This window comes from Oncorhynchus tshawytscha, linkage group LG11 (assembly GCF_018296145.1).
Source record: "Oncorhynchus tshawytscha isolate Ot180627B linkage group LG11, Otsh_v2.0, whole genome shotgun sequence".
Lineage (NCBI taxonomy): Eukaryota > Metazoa > Chordata > Actinopteri > Salmoniformes > Salmonidae > Oncorhynchus > Oncorhynchus tshawytscha.
In genome coordinates, this window is record NC_056439.1 from 2,010,465 (window position 1) to 2,030,429 (window position 19,965).

The window sequence follows — 19,965 nt, forward strand, 5'->3', positions numbered from 1 at the left end:
GGGGGAGGGGGTATTGCTAGAAAGTCAAGATTCCCAAAATGACAGGAAGAGGAGAGGGAGGGGGAAGTGTGTGTGTGGGGGTGGGGGGTTAGAAGAGAGAGTCTGTGACTCAGTGAGGAGGGATGATACTACTTGCCTGCGCGGGCATGGACTTGGCGGCTCCCATGAGGCTGTGCACGGCTTGCTGGCCACGAGCGCTGTCCTGGCTGGGCTTGAAGTGAGACTGCTGCTGACATTCCAGACAGTTCCTCACAGCCATGGCACACACTGCAGAGAGAGATGAGAGAGAAAGAGAGAATGAGAGAGTGAATGAGAGTTGCGGTGGATGTATAAGTCAAAGAAAATGGGCTGCGTAGACATATTTTGAAGATGTTATCGCAGGTGCAGCAAAATGCTTATGTTTCTAGCTCCAACAGTGCAGGAATACCAAACAACACAAAACAATACACACAAATCCAAAAGAAAAGAAATGAAGGAATATCAGAATGAGCCATGTCTGAGTCCGGAATGTAAATATATATGTATATGATGGTGTGTATAGACATGAGTAGAGGTCGACCGATTAATTAGGGCCGATTTCATAACAATCGGAAATCAGTATTTCTGGACACCGATTTGGACGATTTTTTAAATATTTATTTTTTCACCTTTATTTAACTAGGCAAGTCAGTTAAGAACACATTTATATTTTCAACAACGCCCTAGGAACGGTGGGTTAACTGCCTCGTTCAGGGGCAGAACGACAGATTTTTTAATTGTCAGCTCGGGGATTCAATCTTGCAAACTTACAGTTAACTAGTCCAACACTCTAACCACCTGATTTACATTGCACTTCACGAGGAGACTGCCTGTTACGCAAATGCAGTAAGCCAAGGTACAGTGCCTTGCGAAAGTATTCGGCCCCCTTGAACTTTGCCACATTTCAGGCTTCAAACAAAGATATAAAACTGTATTTTTTTGTGAAGAATCAACAACAAGTGGGACACAAACATGAAGTGGAACGACATTTATTGGATATTTCAAACTTTTTTAACAAATCAAAAACTGAACAATTGGGCGTGCAAAATTATTCAGCCCCCTTAAGTTAATACTTTGTAGCGCCACCTTTTGCTGCGATTACAGCTGTAAGTCGCTTGGGGTATGTCTCTATCAGTTTTGCACATCGAGAGACTGACATTTTTTCCCATTCCTCCTTGCAAAACAGCTCGAGCTCAGTGAGGTTGGATGGAGAGCATTTGTGAACAGCAGTTTTCAGTTCTTTCCACAGATTCTCGATTGGTTTCAGGTCTGGACTTTGACTTGGCCATTCTAACACCTGGATATGTTTATTTTTGAACCATTCCATTGTAGATTTTGCTTTATGTTTTGGATCATTGTCTTGTTGGAAGACAAATCTCCGTCCCAGTCTCAGGTCTTTTGCAGACTCCATCAGGTTTTCTTCCAGAATGGTCCTGTATTTGGCTCCATCCATCTTCCCATCAATTTTAACCATCTTCCCTGTCCTTGCTGAAGAAAAGCAGGCCCAAACCATGATGCTGCCACCACCATGTTTGACAGTGGGGATGGTGTGTTCAAGTTGATGAGCTGTGTTGCTTTTACGCCAAACATAACGTTTTGCATTGTTGCCAAAAAGTTCAATTTTGGTTTCATCTGACCAGAGCACCTTCTTCCACATGTTTGGTGTGTCTCCCAGATGGCTTGTGGCATACTTTAAACGACACTTTTTATGGATATCTTTAAGAAATGGCTTTCTTCTTCCCACTCTTCCATAAAGGCCAGATTTGTGCAATATACGACTGATTGTTGTCCTATGGACAGAGTCTCCCACCTCAGCTGTAGATCTCTGCAGTTCATCCAGAGTGATCATGGGCCTCTTGGCTGCATCTCTGATCAGTCTTCTCCTTGTATGAGCTGAAAGTTTAGAGGGACGGCCAGGTCTTGATAGATTTGCAGTGGTCTGATACTCCTTCCATTTCAATATTATCGCTTGCACAGTGCCCCATTGCGATGTTTAAAGCTTTGGAAATCTTTTTGTATCCAAATCCGGCTTTAAACTTCTTCACAACAGTATCTCGGACCTGCCTGGTGTGTTCCTTGTTCTTCATGATGCTCTCTGCGCTTTTAACGGACCTCTGAGACTATCACAGGGCAGGTGCATTTATACGGAGACTTGATTACACACATAGGTGGATTGTATTTATCATCATTAGTCATTTTGGTCAACATTGGATCATTCAGAGATCCTCACTGAACTTCTGGAGAGAGTTTGCTGCACTGAAAGTAAAGGGGCTGAATAATTTTGCACGCCCAATCGTTCAGTTTTTGATTTGTTAAAAGAGTTTGAAATATCCAATAAATGTTGTTCCACTTCATGATTGTGTCCCACTTGTTGTTGATTCTTCACAAAAAAATACAGTTTTATATCTTTATGTTTGAAGCCTGAAATGTGGCAAAAGGTCGCAAAGTTCAAGGGGGCCGAATACTTTCGCAAGGCACTGTAAGTTGCTAGCTAGCATTAAACTTACCTTATAAAAAACAATCAATCAATCAATCATAATCACTCGTTAACTACACATGGTTGATGATATTACTAGTTTATCTAGCATGTCCTGCGTTGCATATAATCGATGCGGTGCATATCGTTGCTCCAATGTGTACCTAACCATAAACATCAATGCCTTTCTTAAAATCAAGACACAGAAGTATATATTTTTAAACCTGCATATCCAGCTAAAAGAAATCCAGGTTAGCAGACAATATTAACCAGGTTTAATTGTGTCACTTCCATTGCGTTCATTGCACGCAGAGTCAGTGTATATGCAACAGTTTGGGCTGCCTAATTTGCCAGAATTTTACATAATTATGACATAACATTGAAGGGTGTGCAATGTAACAGGAATATTTAAACTTATGGATGCCACCAGTTAGATAAAATACGGAACGGTTCCATATTTCACTGAAAGAATAAACGTCTTGTTTTCGAGATTATAGTTTCCGGATTCGACCATATTAATGACCTAAGGCTCGTATTTCTGTGTGTTATTATGTTATAACTAAGTCTATGATTTGATAGAGCAGTCTGATTGAGCGATGGTAGGCACCAGCAGACTCGTAAGAATTCATTCAAACAGCACTTTCATGGGTTTTGCCAGCAGCTCGTTGCTGTGCTTCAAGCGTTGCGCTGTTTATGACTTCAAGCCTATCAACTCCCGAGATTAGGCTGGTGTAACCGATGTGAAATGGCTAGCTAGTTAGCGGGGTGCGCGCTAATAGCGTTTCAAATGTCACTCGCCCTGAGACTTGGAGTGGTTGTTCCCCTTGTGGAGTGATGGGTAACGCTGCTTCGAGGGTGGCTGTTGTCGATGTGTTCCTGGTTCGAGCCCAGGTAGGAGAGAGGAGAGGGACGGAAGCTATACTATTACACTGGTGCCTATAAGAACATCCAATAGTCAAAGGTTAATGAAATACAAATGGTATAGAGAGAAATAGTCCTATAATTCCTATAATAACTACAACCTAAAACTTCTTACCTGGGAATATTGAAGACTCATGTTAAAAGGAACCACCAGCTTTCATATGTTCTCATGTTCTGAGCAAGGAACTTAAACGTTAGCTTTCTTACATGGCACATATTGCACTTTTACTTTCCTCTCCAACACTTTGTTTTTGCATTATTTAAACCAAATTGAACATGTTTCATTATTTATTTGAGGCTAAATGGATTATATTGATGTATTATATTAAGTTAAAATAAGTGTTCATTCAGTATTGTTGTAATTGTCATTATTACAAATAAACAAATAAATCGTCCGATTAATCGGTATCGGCTTTTTTTGGTCCACCAATCGGTATCATCGTTGAAAAATCATAATCGTCGACCTCTAGACGATGGGCAATATATGAATAGAAAAGGTGTGTACAGCAGTAATTATATAGGATGAGCCTTGACTAGAATATAGTATATACATGTGAAGTGAGTAAAACATTATGTAAACATTATTAAAGTGACCAGTGTTCAATGACTATGTACATAGGGCAGCAGTGTCTAAGGTGCAGGGTTGAGTACCGAGTGGTAGCCAGCTAGTAACAGTGTCTAAGGTGCAGGGTTGAGTACCGAGTGGTAGCCAGCTAGTGACAGTGTCTAAGGTGCAGGGTAGAGTACTGGGTGGTAGCCAGCTAGTAACAGTGTCTAAGGTGCAGGGTAGAGTACCGGGTGGTAGCCAGCTAGTAACAGTGTCTAAGGTGCAGGGCAGGGTACTGGGTGGTAGCCAGCTAGTAACAGTGTCTAAGGTGCAGGGTAGAGTACTGGGTGGTAGCCAGCTAGTAACAGTGTCTAAGGTGCAGGGTAGAGTACCGGGTGGTAGCCAGCTAGTAACAGTGTCTAAGGTGCAGGGCAGAGTACCGGGTGGTAGCCAGCTAGTAACAGTGTCTAAGGTGTAGGGTTGAGTACCGGGTGGTAGCCAGCTAGTAACAGTGTCTAAGGTGCATGGTAGGGTACTGGGTGGTAGCCAGCTAGTAACAGTGTCTAAGGTGCAGGGTTGAGTACCGGGTGGTAGCCAGCTAGTAACAGTGTCTAAGGTGCAGGGCAGGGTAGAGTACCGGGTGGTAGCCAGCTAGTAACAGTGTCTAAGGTGCAGGGCAGGGTAGAGTACCGGGTGGTAGCCAGCTAGTAACAGTGTCTAAGGTGCAGGGTAGAGTACTGGGTGGTAGCCAGCTAGTAACAGTGTCTAAGGTGCAGGGTAGAGTACCGGGTGGTAGCCAGCTAGTAACAGTGTCTAAGGTGGAGGGCAGGGTACTGGGTGGTAGCCAGCTAGTAACAGTGTCTAAGGTGCAGGGTAGAGTACTGGGTGGTAGCCAGCTAGTAACAGTGTCTAAGGTGCAGGGTAGAGTACCGGGTGGTAGCCAGCTAGTAACAGTGTCTAAGGTGCAGGGCAGAGTACCGGGTGGTAGCCAGCTAGTAACAGTGTCTAAGGTGTAGGGTTGAGTACCGGGTGGTAGCCAGCTAGTAACAGTGTCTAAGGTGCATGGTAGGGTACTGGGTGGTAGCCAGCTAGTAACAGTGTCTAAGGTGCAGGGTTGAGTACCGGGTGGTAGCCAGCTAGTAACAGTGTCTAAGGTGCAGGGCAGGGTAGAGTACCGGGTGGTAGCCAGCTAGTAACAGTGTCTAAGGTGCAGGGCAGGGTAGAGTACCGGGTGGTAGCCAGCTAGTAACAGTGTCTAAGGTGCAGGGCAGGGTACTGGGTGGTAGCCAGCTAGTAACAGTGTCCAAGGTGCAGGGCAGGGTAGAGTACCGGGTGGTAGCCAGCTAGTAACAGTGTCTAAGGTGCAGGGCAGGGTACTGGGTGGTAGCCAGCTAGTAACAGTGTCTAAGGTGCGGGGCGGGGTACTGGGTGGTAGCCAGCTAGTGACAGTGTCTAAGGTGCAGGGCAGGGTACTGGGTGGTAGCCAGCTAGTAACAGTGTCTAAGGTGTAGGTAGAGTACCGGGTGGTAGCCAGCTAGTAACCGTGTCTAAGGTGTAGGGTAGAGTATCGGGTGGTAGCCAGGTAGTAACCGTGTCTAAGGTGCAGGGTAGAGTACCAGGTGGTAGCCAGCTTATAACAGTGTCTAAGGTGCAGGGTAGAGTACCGGGTGGTAGCCAGCTTATAACAGTGTCTAAGTTCAGGGCAGGGTACTGGACGGTGGTCAGCTAGTAACATTTGCATTTGTTCCTTCTTCCAGCTCTGATGCTCTATCAGTCTTTCTTTCCCAGGAAGTGTTGACCACAGTCCTCCCTGCTCTCAGTAGGGTCCATCTCCATCGAGGCCTGCTGGCCTGGCCTGTTCAGTTTGGGGCCTAAAGCGTGGGGCTCAGTTAAAACCCAGGCCCGCTCCCTTGGGTCTCTGTGTGGCCCGAACAGGCTCAGTGATGCCCCTACCGAAGAGCCCTTACTGCTGCTCGATCATCCTATTTTTCGAACTTAATTGAGGAAAATAAGAACAATCCGAAATTCCTTTTTGATACTGTCGCAAAGCTAACAAAAAGCAGCATTCCCCAAGAGAGGATGGCTTTCACTTTAGCAGTGATAAATTCATGAACTTCTTTGAGGAAAAGATCATGATTATTAGAAAGCAAATTACGGACTCCTCTTTAAATCTGCGTATTCCTTCAAAGCTCAGTTGTCCTGAGTCTGCACAACTCTGCCAGGACCTAGGATCAAGAGAGACGCTCAAGTGTTTTAGTACTATATCTCTTGACACAATGATGAAAATAATCATGGCCTCTAAACCTTCAAGCTGCATACTGGACCCTATTCCAACTAAACTACTGAAAGAGCTGCTTCCTGTGCTTGGCCCTCCTATGTTGAACATAATAAACGGCTCTCTATCCACCGAATGTGTACCAAACTCACTAAAAGTGGCACTAATAAAGCCTCTCTTGAAAAAGCCAAACCCAGAAAATATAAAAAACTATCGGCCTATATCGAATCTTCCATTCCTCTCAAAAAATTTAGAAAAGGCTGTTGCGCAGCAACTCACTGCCTTCCTAAAGACAAACAATGTATACAAAATGCTTCAGTCTGGTTTTAGACCCCATCATAGCACTGAGACTGCACTTGTGAAGGTGGTAAATTACCTTTTAATGGCATCAGACCGAGGCTCTGCATCTGTCCTCGTGCTCCTAGACCTTAGTGCTGCTTTTGATACCATCGATCACCACATTCTTTTGGAGAGATTGGAAACCCAAATTGGTCTACACGGACAAGTTCTGGCCTGGTTTAGATCTTATCTGTCGGAAAGATATCAGTTTGTCTCTGTGAATGGTTTGTCCTCTGACAAATCAACTGTAAATTTCGGTGTTCCTCAAGGTTCCGTTTTAGGACCACTATTGTTTTCACTATATATTTTACCTCTTGGGGATGTCATTCGAAAACATAATGTTAACTTTCACTGATATGCGGATGACACACAGCTGTACATTTCAATGAAACATGGTGAAGCTCCAAAATTGCCCTCGCAACAAGCATGTGTTTCAGACATAAGAAAGTGGATGGCTGCAAACTTTCTACTTTTAAACTCGGACAAAACAGAGATGCTTGTTCTAGGTCCCAAGAAACAAAGAGATATTCTGTTGAATCTGACAATTAATCTTAATGGTTGTACAGTCGTCTCAAATAAAACTGAAGGACCTCGGCGTTACTCTGGATCCCGATCTCTCTTTTGAAGAATATATCAAGACCATTTCAAGGACAGCTTTTTTCCATCTATGTGACATTGCAAAAATCAGAAACTTTCTGTCCAAAAATGATGCAGAAAAATGTATCCATGCTTTTGTCACTTCTAGGTTAGACTACTGCAATGCTCTACTTTCCGGCTACCCGGATAAAGCACTAAATACACTTCAGTTAGTGCTAAATACGGCTGCTAGAATCCTGACTAGAACCCAAAAATTTGATCATATTACTCCAGTGCTAGCCTCCCTACACTGGCTTCCTGTCAAAGCAAGGGCTGATTTCAAGGTTTTACTGTTAACCTACAAAGCATTACATGGGCTTGCTCCTACCTATCTCTCTGATTTTGTCCTGCCGTACATACCTACACGTACACTACAGTCACAAGACGCAGGCCTCCTAATTGTCCCTAGAATTTCTAAACAAACAGCTGGAGGCAGGGCTTTCTCCTATAGAGCTCCATTTTTATGGAGCGGTCTGCCTACCCATGTCAGAGACGCAAACTCGGTCTCAACCTTTAAGTCTTTACTGAAGACTCATCTCTTCAGTGGGTCATATGATTGAGTGTAGTCTGGCCCAGGAGTGGGAAGGTGAACGGAAAGGCTCTGGAGCAACGAACCGCCCTTGCTGTCTCTGCCTGGCCGGTTCCCCTCTTTCCACTGGGATTCTCTGCCTCTAACCCTATTACAGGGGCTGAGTTACTGGCTTACTGGGGCTCTCTCATACCGTCCCTGGGAGGGGTGCGTCACCTGAGTGGGTTGAGTCACTGATGTGATCATCCTGTCTGGGTTGGCGCCCCCCCCCCTTGGGTTGTGCCGTGGCGGAGATCTTTGTGGGCTATACTCAGCCTTGTCTCAGGATGGTAAGTTGGTGGTTGAAGATATCCCTCTAGTGGTGTGGGGGCTGCGCTTTGGCAAAGTGGGTGGGGTTATATTCTTCCTATTTGGCCCTGTCCGGGGGTGTCCTCGGATGGGGCCACAGTGTCTCCTGACCCCTCCTGTCTCAGCCTCCAGTATTTATGCTGCAGTAGTTGATGTGTCGGGGGGCTAGGGTCAGTCTTTTATATCTGGAGTACTTCTCCTGTCCTATTCGGTGTCCTGTGTGAATCTAAGTGTGCATTCTCTAATTCTCTCCTTCTCTCTTTCTTTCTCTCTCTCGGAGGACCTGAGCCCTAGGACCATGCCTCAGGACTACCCGACATGATGACTCCTTGCTGTCCCCAGTCCACCTGGCCGTGCTGCTGCTCCAGTTTCAACTGTTCTGCCTTATTATTATTGGACCATGCTGGTCATTTATGAACATTTGAACATCTTGGCCATGTTCTGTTATAATCTCCACCCGGCACAGCCAGAAGAGGACTGGCCACCCCACATAGCCTGGTTCCTCTCTAGGTTTCTTCCTAGGTTTTGGCCTTTCTAGGGAGTTTTTCCTAGCCACTGTGCTTCTACACCTGCATTGCTTGCTGTTTGGGGTTTTAGGCTGGGTTTCTGTACAGCACTTTGAGATATCAGCTGATGTACGAAGGGGCTATATAAATCAATTTGATTTGATTTTGATTTGATTTGATCAGCTAGCGGTGACTATTTAATAGTCTGATGGCCTGGAGATAGAAGCTGTTTTTCAGTCTCTTGGTCCCAGCTTTGATGAAGCTGTACTGTAACTGCCTTCTAGATGGTAGCGGGGTGAACAGACCATGGCTGAGGTGCTTGATAATCTTCTTGTCCTTGCTTTCACACTGGGTGCTGAAGATGTCCAGGAGGAAGACACACTTCCCCTGGTGAAGAATTGGGCTGGAGAGCACTGTGGCTGTGGACAATGCAGTTGCCGTACCAGGCGGTGATAAAGCCTGACAGGATGCTCTCAATGGTACATCTATAGAAGTTTGTGAGGGTCTTAGGGGCCAAGCGGAATTTCTGAGCACGCACCCTTGTGGGGCCCCTGTGTTGAGGATCCGCGTAGTGGAGGTGTTGTTGCCTACCTTTACCACCTAGGGGCGGCCCTTCAGGAAGTCCAGGGGTGAAGTTGTGAGAGAACGAGCAACCAAAAAAGCAAGGCAGGAGGAGACAGAGAGAAGCCAAGAGAAGAGAGAATTGGGGAGAGGCAGAAAGTGAGAAGTGAGGAGCAGTTGAGAAAGTATTGAACTCTCCAGAAACAAGGTCAAGGCTCCAGTCCACGTGGACAACAGAGTTCACCTCTTCTCTCCCTGCTCCCCTAGTCCCAACACTAGTTCCTATATCCAAGGAAACACTAGATCTCCTTGTATCCTAGGTCACACTAGATCTCCCTGTGTCCTAGGTCACACTAGTTCTTCCTGTATCCTAGGTCACACTAGTTCTTCCTGTATCCTAGGTCACACTAGTTCTTCCTGTATCCTAGGTCACACTAGTTCTTCCTGTATCCTAGGTCACACTAGTTCTTCCTGTATCCTAGGTCACACTAGTTCTTCCTGTATCCTAGGTCACACTAGTTCTTCCTGTATCCTAGACACTAGTTCTTCCTGTATCCTAGGTCACACTAGTTCTTCCTGTATCCTAGATCACACTAGTTCTTCCTGTATCCTAGGTCACACTAGTTCTAACTGTATCCAAGGTCACACTAGTTCTCACTGTATCCAAACCCTGCATGGGGTTCATTCAATATTGGATGACAATGGTGCCTCACTGCATGTGGGTCTTGCCTGGGAAACAAACTACCTCACAGAACATGAGGTAAAATATCCACTGTTTGATAACTTCAGGTAGGTTTCTGGCTCCTGCCACTGCAAGGGGGCATTTTTTTATTTTTAATATGATATATTGCGGTGCTATATTCTGAGCACCGCTTTCTATCTTTCTTTTATCCCCTTCCTCGTTTCTGTATTTGACAACTGACAAATGTAAACTCTGAACCGTCTAGATTAGAGGTGGAAGTATTTCATTGGGAATGGTCTGGAGTTTTACATTAAGGCATTCAGGAGAGGCAGTGTGTGTGTGTGTGTGTGTTCCCCCTTGAAACCTTGTTACAGTCTACCCAAATCCGATAACTGCACCAGCAACAGGGAAAGAATGCCTCATCAAAAATTAATCTCATAACGGCAGCTCTCTAAAAGCAGGCATTTGCTACGACAGCATCACTCTCTCCAACAAGCTCCCCACCAATGAGAATGGCCGTTGGGATAAACCCAGAAAAAAAACGTGACTGGCTGTCAGCTGAACAAGGTGGCGTACAGGGTGACCATTTTGTTTACGAGCTAGTTTGTAAGGAGTATTTAAAAGCAAAAATGGATACCCAAGCACGGCCCATTACCCAAATGCCCATTACCCATTACCCAACCTCAGGAGGCTGAAGAAATTCGGCTTGCCACCAAAAGCACTCACAAACTTCTACAGATGCACAATCGAGAGCATCCTGGCGGGCTGTATCACCGCCTGGTATGGCAACTGCACCGCCCTCAACCGTAAGGCTCTCCAGAGGATAGTGAGGTCTGCACAACGCATCACCGGGGGCAAACTACCTGCCCTCCAGGACACCTACACCACCCGATGCTACAGGAAGGCCATAAAGATCATCAAGGACATCAACCACCCGAGCCACTGCCTGTTCACCCCGCTGCCATCCAGAAGGCGAGGTCAGTACAGGTGCATCAAAGCTGGGACAGAGAGACTGAAAAACAGCTTCTATCTCAAGGCCATCAGACTGTTAAACAGCCACCACTAACATTGAGTGGCTACTGCCAACACACTGTCAATGACACTGACTCTACTCCAGCCACTTTAATCATGGGAATTGATGGGAAATGATGTAAATATATCACTAGCCACTTTAAACAATGCTACCTTATATAATGTTACTTACCCTACATTGTTCATCTCATATGCATACGTTGATACTGTACTCTATATCATCGACTGCATCCTTATGTAATACATGTATCACTAGCCACTTTAACTATGCCACTTGGTTTACATACTTATCTCATATGTATATACTGTACTCGATATCATCTACTGTATCTTGCCTATGCTGCTCTGTACCATCACTCATTCATATATCCTTATGTACATATTCTTTATCCCCTTACACTGTGTATGACAGTAGTTTTTTTTTGGAATTGTTAGTTAGATTACTTGCTCGTTATTACTGCATTGTCGGAACTAGAAGCACAAGCATTTCGCTACACTCGCATTAACATCTGCTAACCATGTGTATGTGACAAATAAAATTTGATTTGATTTGATTTGAAATGGAGCAGATGGTTTAAATCACCATGCATAGTCTTACTGTACTAGGGAGCTTAGGAGTTGGATGAAGGGTGGGTTGGAGGTTGGATAAGGTGGTTGGTGTAATGTAGTGCCTGAATAAAATGAATAATGGAAAGCATTTGAAGTATATTTTATTCAGCTAGCAGAGCAGGGGTCTAGCCGTGTCTCGGAGCTGTCACTGGGTTACTTTAATAGACTGGAACATGAGGCAGAGAAAGAGAGCGAGAGAGAGGCAGGCCTAGGGCTATAGCCAGGGCCATTACGGAGGAAAAATCACCTAATCATAGGCGGCCATTTTAGAGTGTTGCAGCGCAGAGGGGTTATAATAACAAGATAAGAGAGGGCTGCTACGAGCCAAGAGAGAGAGAGAGAGAAAGAGAGAGGCTATATACGGAGAGCTTTGGCAGCTCAGGCTGCTATTAGAGTCTACTGCAGTCTGATATAGAGGGGGATCGATAAAAAGAGGTGAATGAGGAGGAAAAGGTGAGAAAAGGAGGAAGTGAATGAAGGAGGAAGTGAAGAGATGAGGAAAAGAGGGAAACAAGAAGGGAGGGCATGTAAAGAACAGAACAGGAAGAGAAGATGGGAACTGGGGAGAGGAGATGTGAAGAGATGGAAAAGACCAGAAGGGATGGAGGAGGAGAGAGAGGCAGAGAGGTTCTTCCATACGTACCCAGGCGGAGGCTCTGTCTGAGGATACCGCCAGAGGACATGTTCTTCTCAGCCTCAATCTCGGTGAAGTTGAGGGAGGAGGCGAAGATCAGAACATCCACCAGGTTGATGAGGCGCTGCAGGAAGGTGACCGACGCCTCCACCGACAGACCCTGGGACGGCTCAATGTTCTCCAGATCATGCTGAGGAGAAGAAGAGGGACAAACACCACCATCACTAGCATCATTACTGTCAAATCCAAACTAAATTATGACATGTAGCTATTAGTCAATTTAGGGACCCTGTTTGATAAGAAAGGGAAATGGTTCAACGTCTGCTAAGCAACATCATCTTGTCAATTCAATATCCAATCTGTCCGTTTTAGATTTCAATCCAATTAAATCCTCATTGAATTCAAACCGGTCTTTGAATCGAATTATGATGGAATTGACCCCTGCTGTAGCCACAGCCACCAGTCCACACTGGACATCGTTTCCAGTGTAAATGGTAAAGGGATTGATATGGAGGGGAGACAGAGGACCACAGGTCAATCAGGGTTTATGTTATACTGGAGTGCTACTGTCACTGGGGTCAGACAGTACAAAAACACACAAACCATGTTAGCACTGGCCAACTGTAGTCTAATGTGATTGGAGAAAGGTCAACGGGGTTGGATGGACAGGGATAACCTCCTGTGGGTGGGTGGGTGGGGACAGCCAGACAGACACACAGAACCACAGACAGAAACAGAGAGGCAGAGAGGCAGAGAGACAGAAACAGAGACAGACAGACAACAGACCTATACACCAGACACACACACCAGACCGACACACCAGACCGACACAACAGACCGACACAACAGACAGAGTGTCTCTCACTGAGGAGGATGTGGCAGCAGAAAGCAGGGGCAGGATGCCTCCACAGGCCATGATGAGGTTGTCCACCACCTGAGAGATAAGGTGCACTGTGTTGTGGACAAACACCACATTCTCACTGCTGTTCACAAAGTCCATCACCGTCTTAGTGGAGTGACTGGGAGAGAGGAAACGGGCATAAATTACACAGAGGTACATAGAAGCTAAACATTATAACCATTGAATCAATGTACAACACAATCAATGCCTTCAGCGCCTTCAGAATGTATTCATACCCATTGACATATTCCACATGTTGTTGTGTTACAGCCTGAAGTCAAAACTGACTCAATATTTTTTTCCCCCTCACCCATCTAAAACACAATATCCTATATCAGACAAATGGAGAAAAAAAATTATAGAAATGCTTCCTAATTTATTGAGAATGAAACACAGAAATATCTCATTTACATAAGTATTCACACTCCCTTGTTTACACTTTGTAGAAGCACCTTTGGCAGCGATTACAGCTGTGAGCTGTGAGCTTTCTGGGTAAGTCTCTAAGAGCTTTACACACCTGAATTGTACAACATTTGCCCATGATTCTTTCCAAAACTATTCAAGCTCTGTCAAGTTGGTTGTTGAACATTGCTAGACAACCATTTGCAGGTCTTGCCATAGATTTTCAAGCCGATTTAAGTAAAAACCTGTGTCTCGGCCACTCAAGAATATTCAATGTCGTCTTGGTAAGCAACTCCTGTGTAGATTTGGCCTTGTGTTTTAGGTTATTGTCCTGCTGAAAGGTGAGTTAATATCCCAGTGTCTGGTGGAAAGCAGACAACCATGTCTTCCTCTAGGACTTTGCCTGTGTTAAGCTCCATTCCATTCAGTTTATTTTTACCCTGACTCAAAAAACTTCTTAAACACTATTATTGCACACAGAGTGAGTCCATGCAATTTATTTTGCGATTTATTAAGCACATTTACACTTCAGGTCTTATTTAGACTTGCCATAACCAAGGGGTTGAATACCCATTGACTCAAGACATTTCAGATTTTCATTATTTATTAATTTGTTTAAAAAATAAATCCAGTTTGACATTATGGGATATTGTGTGTAGACCAGTGACACAAAATCTACATTTTAAATTCAGGCTGTAACACAACACAATGTGGAAAAAGTCAAGGAGTGTGAATACTTTGAAGGCTCTGTATCTATTCTGTTTAAACCTTATTTTACATGTTGACTGAAAGCACATTCTCATTTACAGCAACGACCCAGAGATCAGAGTGTTTGCAGGATAGACTATTTTTTGTTGTAAGTTAGTGAGTTGGAAAGTTGCCTGTCCGGCAACCATTCTAGTGTTAGAAATCAGATCAAAATGCTATGCAATTCTCCATGTATTTCAACCAATTCCCCTCCTTTACCTCCTCCACATCTGCACGTCAGTCTCGATGGAGAAGAGCAGGTCTGTGAGCAGGCGCTGGTGCATGTGAGACCAACGGAACTCTGGAATACGGAACATGGTGGAGCGAGCGGAGGAGCTGCTCTCGCTGGCCTGGCCTCCTGAGGCACCGGCTGCGTCACCCTGAGGAACTTCCTGTGGTACAGCACTCAGGACAGTTAGCAGCAGCATTAGTCATATGTCTACATACATACATACATACATACATACATACATACATACATACATACATACATACATACATACATACATACATACATACATACATACATACATACATACATACATACATACATACATACATGATTAGCTTTGGCTTTAGCCATATAACTATAAACATGAATAGCTTTGACTTTAGCATTAGCCATACAAATATAAACAGGATTAGTTTTAGCCATATAGCCATACCCACGTACATACTGTACATTATAAAGCACTTATCGTGAAAGACACAATTTACATGTAAATACATGTTAAGACCAGTAAATAGATGAAGCAGTGATGACATACAGGTGTGGAGGTCTCCTTTAGAGCCAGTCTCTCTGTGTCTGAGGCCACACTGGACACATCCAGCCTGGCAATGTGGATCTCTTTGGTCTTGGTGGCAGAGCCAGGGCCCTCTGCTGCACTGTCTTTCCCTGCCTCCACAGCAGTAGCAGTGGCTACCTTCGGAGAGGTATCAGTCCTGGTGCTGGGGGCCTCTGTGGCCTGTTGGGTTTCTGGCTGGAACTCCTTGGTGCTGGGGGCCTCTGCTGGTGCCACAACCTGTGGGGTGTCAGATTTAGAGACAGTGGCCCCTACTGCTGCTGGTAGTATGGCCTCCAGAGTTGAAGGGGGTGATGTTGTGGACTCTAAAGGCTGCCGTGCTGGCTCTGTGCTGGTGGGGTCGGTGCCTGGTGCAGACGGGTTAAGGTCAATCTCCTCCATTTTAGGGGGTTGTGTCTGACTCTCCTCAGGTACAGAAGCAGGTGGTGTGGCTTGACTTTCCACTGCTGACTTTGTGACCTCTGCAACACTCTCCTCTTCCTTCTCCGTTCCAGTTTTAACCTCCGTCTTGATCTCCTCTGCTTTAACCTCTTCCATCTTCTCCTCCTCAACTACAACCTCCTCTGTCTTCACCTCCTCTTCTTCCTCCTCTCCACCAGCGGCGGAGACAAAAGAGGATTCCTCCATGCTGTCGTCTGTGGAGCTGGGTCGGACCTGGTCACTGACTGACTGGACAGATGCCCCGACCGCTGACACCTCCGCCACGCTGCCCTCCTGGCAGGCCGAGATGGCAGCAGAGACCTGTTCCTCCGGTCGCTTTGCCAGTTCCAGTTCCTTGGGTTCGTTCAGGGAATCTTCAGACATAAGAACGTTGGCAGCTTTGCAGCTGTGCGTTTCTGACCCCTTCTCTCTCGTTTGAGGTCTTACTACTTTGTCGGTATCAGATGTTTTAGCATCGTCGCTTGTTTCTGATTTAGCCACCTTCGTTTCTGGCCTGGTCGCTTCGTCTGTTTCAGCTGTGCTAGCTGCTGCAGCTTCATCAGTCTTGTCTGTGGCTGTCTCAGTCTCAGCCATGGCCTCAACAGTCTTACTGCTGACTTTATCCCCAGTGAGTTTAGCTTCAGTCTCCTGTGGAGTAGCTTCAGCTCTGTCACCAGCACCTCCTCTCTGATCCTCAGAGATCTGATTCTGGACCTGCTGTAGTTCCTCCTCTTCTTCAGCTCTGGCCAGCATGTTGGACACAGTTATGGGTGCTTGACCCCTCTGACTTCTATCTCCTTCTCTCTCTGGAGGGCTGGGGGTGGAGGCAGATGCTGTTGAGGTTTCTGAGGGAGGGGTAGTGTTGGGGGACTCCTGGTTCTGGGGGACCCCCTCCGGGTCAATGGTGAGCTCGATCACGGTGGAGGGGGCAGTCTCCTCCCCCTGATCCCTGTTGGTCCGGAGCTGGCCCAGAATCTCAGAGTCTCGGCTAGCCCCGGAAATGGTCCGGATACCAGCCGCATCGCCCTCGGAGCCCAGTCTCTGGTACTGACGGAACATACGGGCCAGGTTCTCCTTGTGCTGCTCAAAGGTCACCTGCAAACATAAACAAAGCAAAGCGTTAGTTTCGTTTGACAGGTGCCATGTGGGGCCTACAACAAACTTTAGACCAGATTTTAGCTACATATAGATTTTTTAAACATTCGAGTCATTAAGCAGATGCTCTTATCCAGAGTGACTTACAGGAGCAATTTGGGTTAAGTGCCTTGCTCAAGGGCACATCGATAGATTTTTCACTTAGTCGGCTCGGGGAGTCGAACCAGTGACCTCTCGGGTTACTGACCCAATGCTTTTAACCACTAGGCTACCTGACGCACCCAATGACTGAGGGTCAGTAGTGACATGTCCAGAGTATCATCTCTTCACCATCTGGGAGTCTATAGAGAACAATTATCTGCTGTGGCATTTGAGGAAGAGACCATCACCCATCCATGTTAGCAGTCATAGATGAGTTAGTAGATACTGTAAAGTGTGTCTGCCAGTTGAACAGCGTCCGTGTGTCATCGGCAAATCATCACTCTCCTAATTTAAGGCTCTGCATTAATCACTGTGGCTCTGAGGACAGAAAGTCAAAGGGGAGTAAGGAGGGAGAAAATACATCCAAACTAGATCATCTACGCTGCTTTTAACTAAGAACATTTAGAGACCGAGAGACCGAGACAGACAGAGACAGAGAGAGAGAGACAGACAGACAGAGAGAGAGACAGAGAGAGAGAGAGAGAGAGAGAGACAGAGAGACAGAGAGAGAGAGAGAGACAGAGACAGAGACAGAGAGAGAGAGAGAGAGACAGAGACAGAGAGAGAGACAGAGACCGAGAGAGAGAGACAGAGAGAGACCGAGAGAGACAGAGAGAGAGAGAGAGACAGAGACAGAGACAGAGACAGAGACAGAGACAGAGACAGAGACAGAGACAGAGACAGAGACAGAGACAGAGCGACAGAGACTGACAGAGAGAGAGAGAGAGAGACAGAGAGAGACAGAGACAGATACAGAGAGAGAGAGACAGAGAGACAGAGAGAGAAAGCCGAACTATTTGTAATTAATTAGGCATTAGTCATTAATGTTCTAAATTAGATGGCTACAAGGCTGGTCATTAATCTTCTGGTACTGGGTTGGCTGTGATTGTTAATCCATATCTGTTTTCTCAGAGTAGAAAAGTAAAGAGGCCTTTCTAAACGCACCGATAGTAATGTCCTTCTCTCTCCGGTATAACGATCACAGTCTAGTGACTTAGCCTTCTCTCTCCGGTATAACGATCACAGTCTAGTGACTTAGCCTTCCCTCTCCGGTATAACGATCACAGTCTAGTGACTTAGCCTTCTCCTCCCTCCTCACCGATAGTAACGTCCTATCTCTCTCTCGGTATAACGATCACAGTCTAGTGACTTAGCCTTCTCTCTCCGGTATAACGATCACAGTCTAGTGACTTAGCCTTTTCTCTCCGGTATAACGATCACAGTCTAGTGACTTAGCCTTCTCTCTCCGGTTTAACGATCACAGTCTAGTGACTTAGCCTTTTCTCTCCGGTATAACGATCACAGTCTAGTGACTTAGCCTTCTCTCTCCGGTTTAACGATCACAGTCTAGTGACTTAGCCTTCTCTCTCCGGTATAACGATCACAGTCTAGTGACTTAGCCTTCTCTCTCCGGTATAACGATCACAGTCTAGTGACTTAGCCTTCTCTCTCCGGTTGAACGATCACAGTCTAGTGACTTAGCCTTCTCTCTCCGGTATAACGATCACAGTCTAGTGACTTAGCCTTCTCCTCCCTCCTCACCGATAGTAACGTCCTTCTCTCTCCGGTTTAACGATCACAGTCTAGTGACTTAGCCTTCTCCTCCCTCCTCACCGATAGTAACGTCCTTCTCTCTCCGGTTTAACGATCACAGTCTAGTGACTTAGCCTTCTCTCTCCGGTTTAACGATCACAGTCTAGTGACTTAGCCTTCTCTCTCCGGTTTAACGATCACAGTCTAGTGACTTAGCCTTCTCTCTCCGGTTTAACGATCACAGTCTAGTGACTTAGCCTTCTCTCTCCGGTATAACGATCACAGTCTAGTGACTTAGCCTTCTCCTCCCTCCTCACCGATAGTAACGTCCTTCTCTCTCCGGTATAACGATCACAGTCTAGTGACTTCTCCTCCCTCCTCACCGATAGTAACTTCCTTCTCTCTCCGGTATAACGATCACAGTCTAGTGACTTAGCCTTCTTTCTCCGGTATAACGATAGTAACGTCCTTCTCTCTCCGGTTTAACGATCACAGTCTAGTGACTTCTCCTCCCTCCTCACCGATAGTAACGTCCTTCTCTCTCCGGTATAACGATCACAGTCTAGTGACTTAGCCTTCTCTCTCCCGTATAACGATCACAGTCTAGTGACTTAGCCTTCTTTCTCCAGTATAACGATCACAGTCTAGTGACTTCTCCTCCCTCCTCACCGATAGTAACGTCCTTCTCTCTCCGGTATAACGATCACAGTCTAGTGACTTAGCCTTCTCTCTCTGGTATAACGATCACAGTCTAGTGACTTAGCCTTCTCTCTCCGGTATAACGATCACAGTCTAGTGACTTAGCCTTCCCTCTCCGGTATAACGATCACAGTCTAGTGACTTAGCCTTCTCTCTCCGGTATAACGATCACAGTCTAGTGACTTCTCCTCCCTCCTCACCGATAGTAACTTCCTTCTCTCTCCGGTATAACGATCACAGTCTAGTGACTTAGCCTTCTTTCTCCGGTATAACGATCACAGTCTAGTGACTTCTCCTCCCTCCTCACCGATAGTAACGTCCTTCTCTCTCCGGTATAACGATCACAGTCTAGTGACTTAGCCTTCTCCTCCCTCCTCACCGATAGTAACTTCCTTCTCTCTCCGGTATAACAATCACAGTCTAGTGACTTAGCCTTCTCTCTCCGGTATAACGATCACAGTCTAGTGACTTAGCCTTCCCTCTCCGGTATAACGATCACAGTCTAGTGACTTCTCCTCCCTCCGTATAACGATCACAGTCTAGTGACTTAGCCTTCCCTCTCCGGTATAACGATCACAGTCTAGTGACTTAGCCTTCTCTCTCCGGTATAACGATCACAGTCTAGTGACTTCTCCTCCTCCTCACCGATAGTAACGTCCTTCTCTCTCCGCTATAACGATCACAGTCTAGTGACTTAGCCTTCTCTCTCCGGTATAACGATCACAGTCTAGTGACTTCTCCTCCCTCCTCACCGATAGTAACGTCCTTCTCTCTCCGCTATAACGATCACAGTCTAGTGACTTAGCCTTCTCCTCCCTCCTCACCGATAGTAACTTCCTTCTCTCTCCGGTATAACAATCACAGTCTAGTGACTTAGCCTTCTCTCTCCAGTATAACGATCACAGTCTAGTGACTTAGCCTTCTCTCTCCGGTATAACGATCACAGTCTAGTGACTTAGCCTTCTTTCTCCGGTATAACAATCACAGTCTAGTGACTAAGCCTTCTCCTCCCTCCTCACCGATAGTAACTTCCTTCTCTCTCCGGTATAAC

The 19,965-nt window shown here is 45.9% G+C and overlaps 1 protein-coding gene across 4 annotated transcripts in view; it reads right to left on the minus strand.

Moving 5' to 3' along the window:
• The window catches only part of LOC112237328 (lipopolysaccharide-responsive and beige-like anchor protein), a 338,807-nt gene that overhangs the window by 220,607 nt on the left and 98,235 nt on the right, over positions 1–19,965 (minus strand). For all 4 annotated transcript variants that reach the window (XM_042329672.1, XM_042329673.1, XM_042329670.1 and 1 more), the window contains exons 23-27: positions 14,931–16,481; positions 14,383–14,555; positions 12,979–13,132; positions 12,123–12,303; positions 137–267 (exon numbers count right to left, since the gene is read on the minus strand). In XM_042329672.1, coding sequence (XP_042185606.1) covers positions 137–267; positions 12,123–12,303; positions 12,979–13,132; positions 14,383–14,555; positions 14,931–16,481 — 2,190 coding nt within the window. The remainder of the gene's footprint in view (positions 1–136; positions 268–12,122; positions 12,304–12,978; positions 13,133–14,382; positions 14,556–14,930; positions 16,482–19,965) is intronic.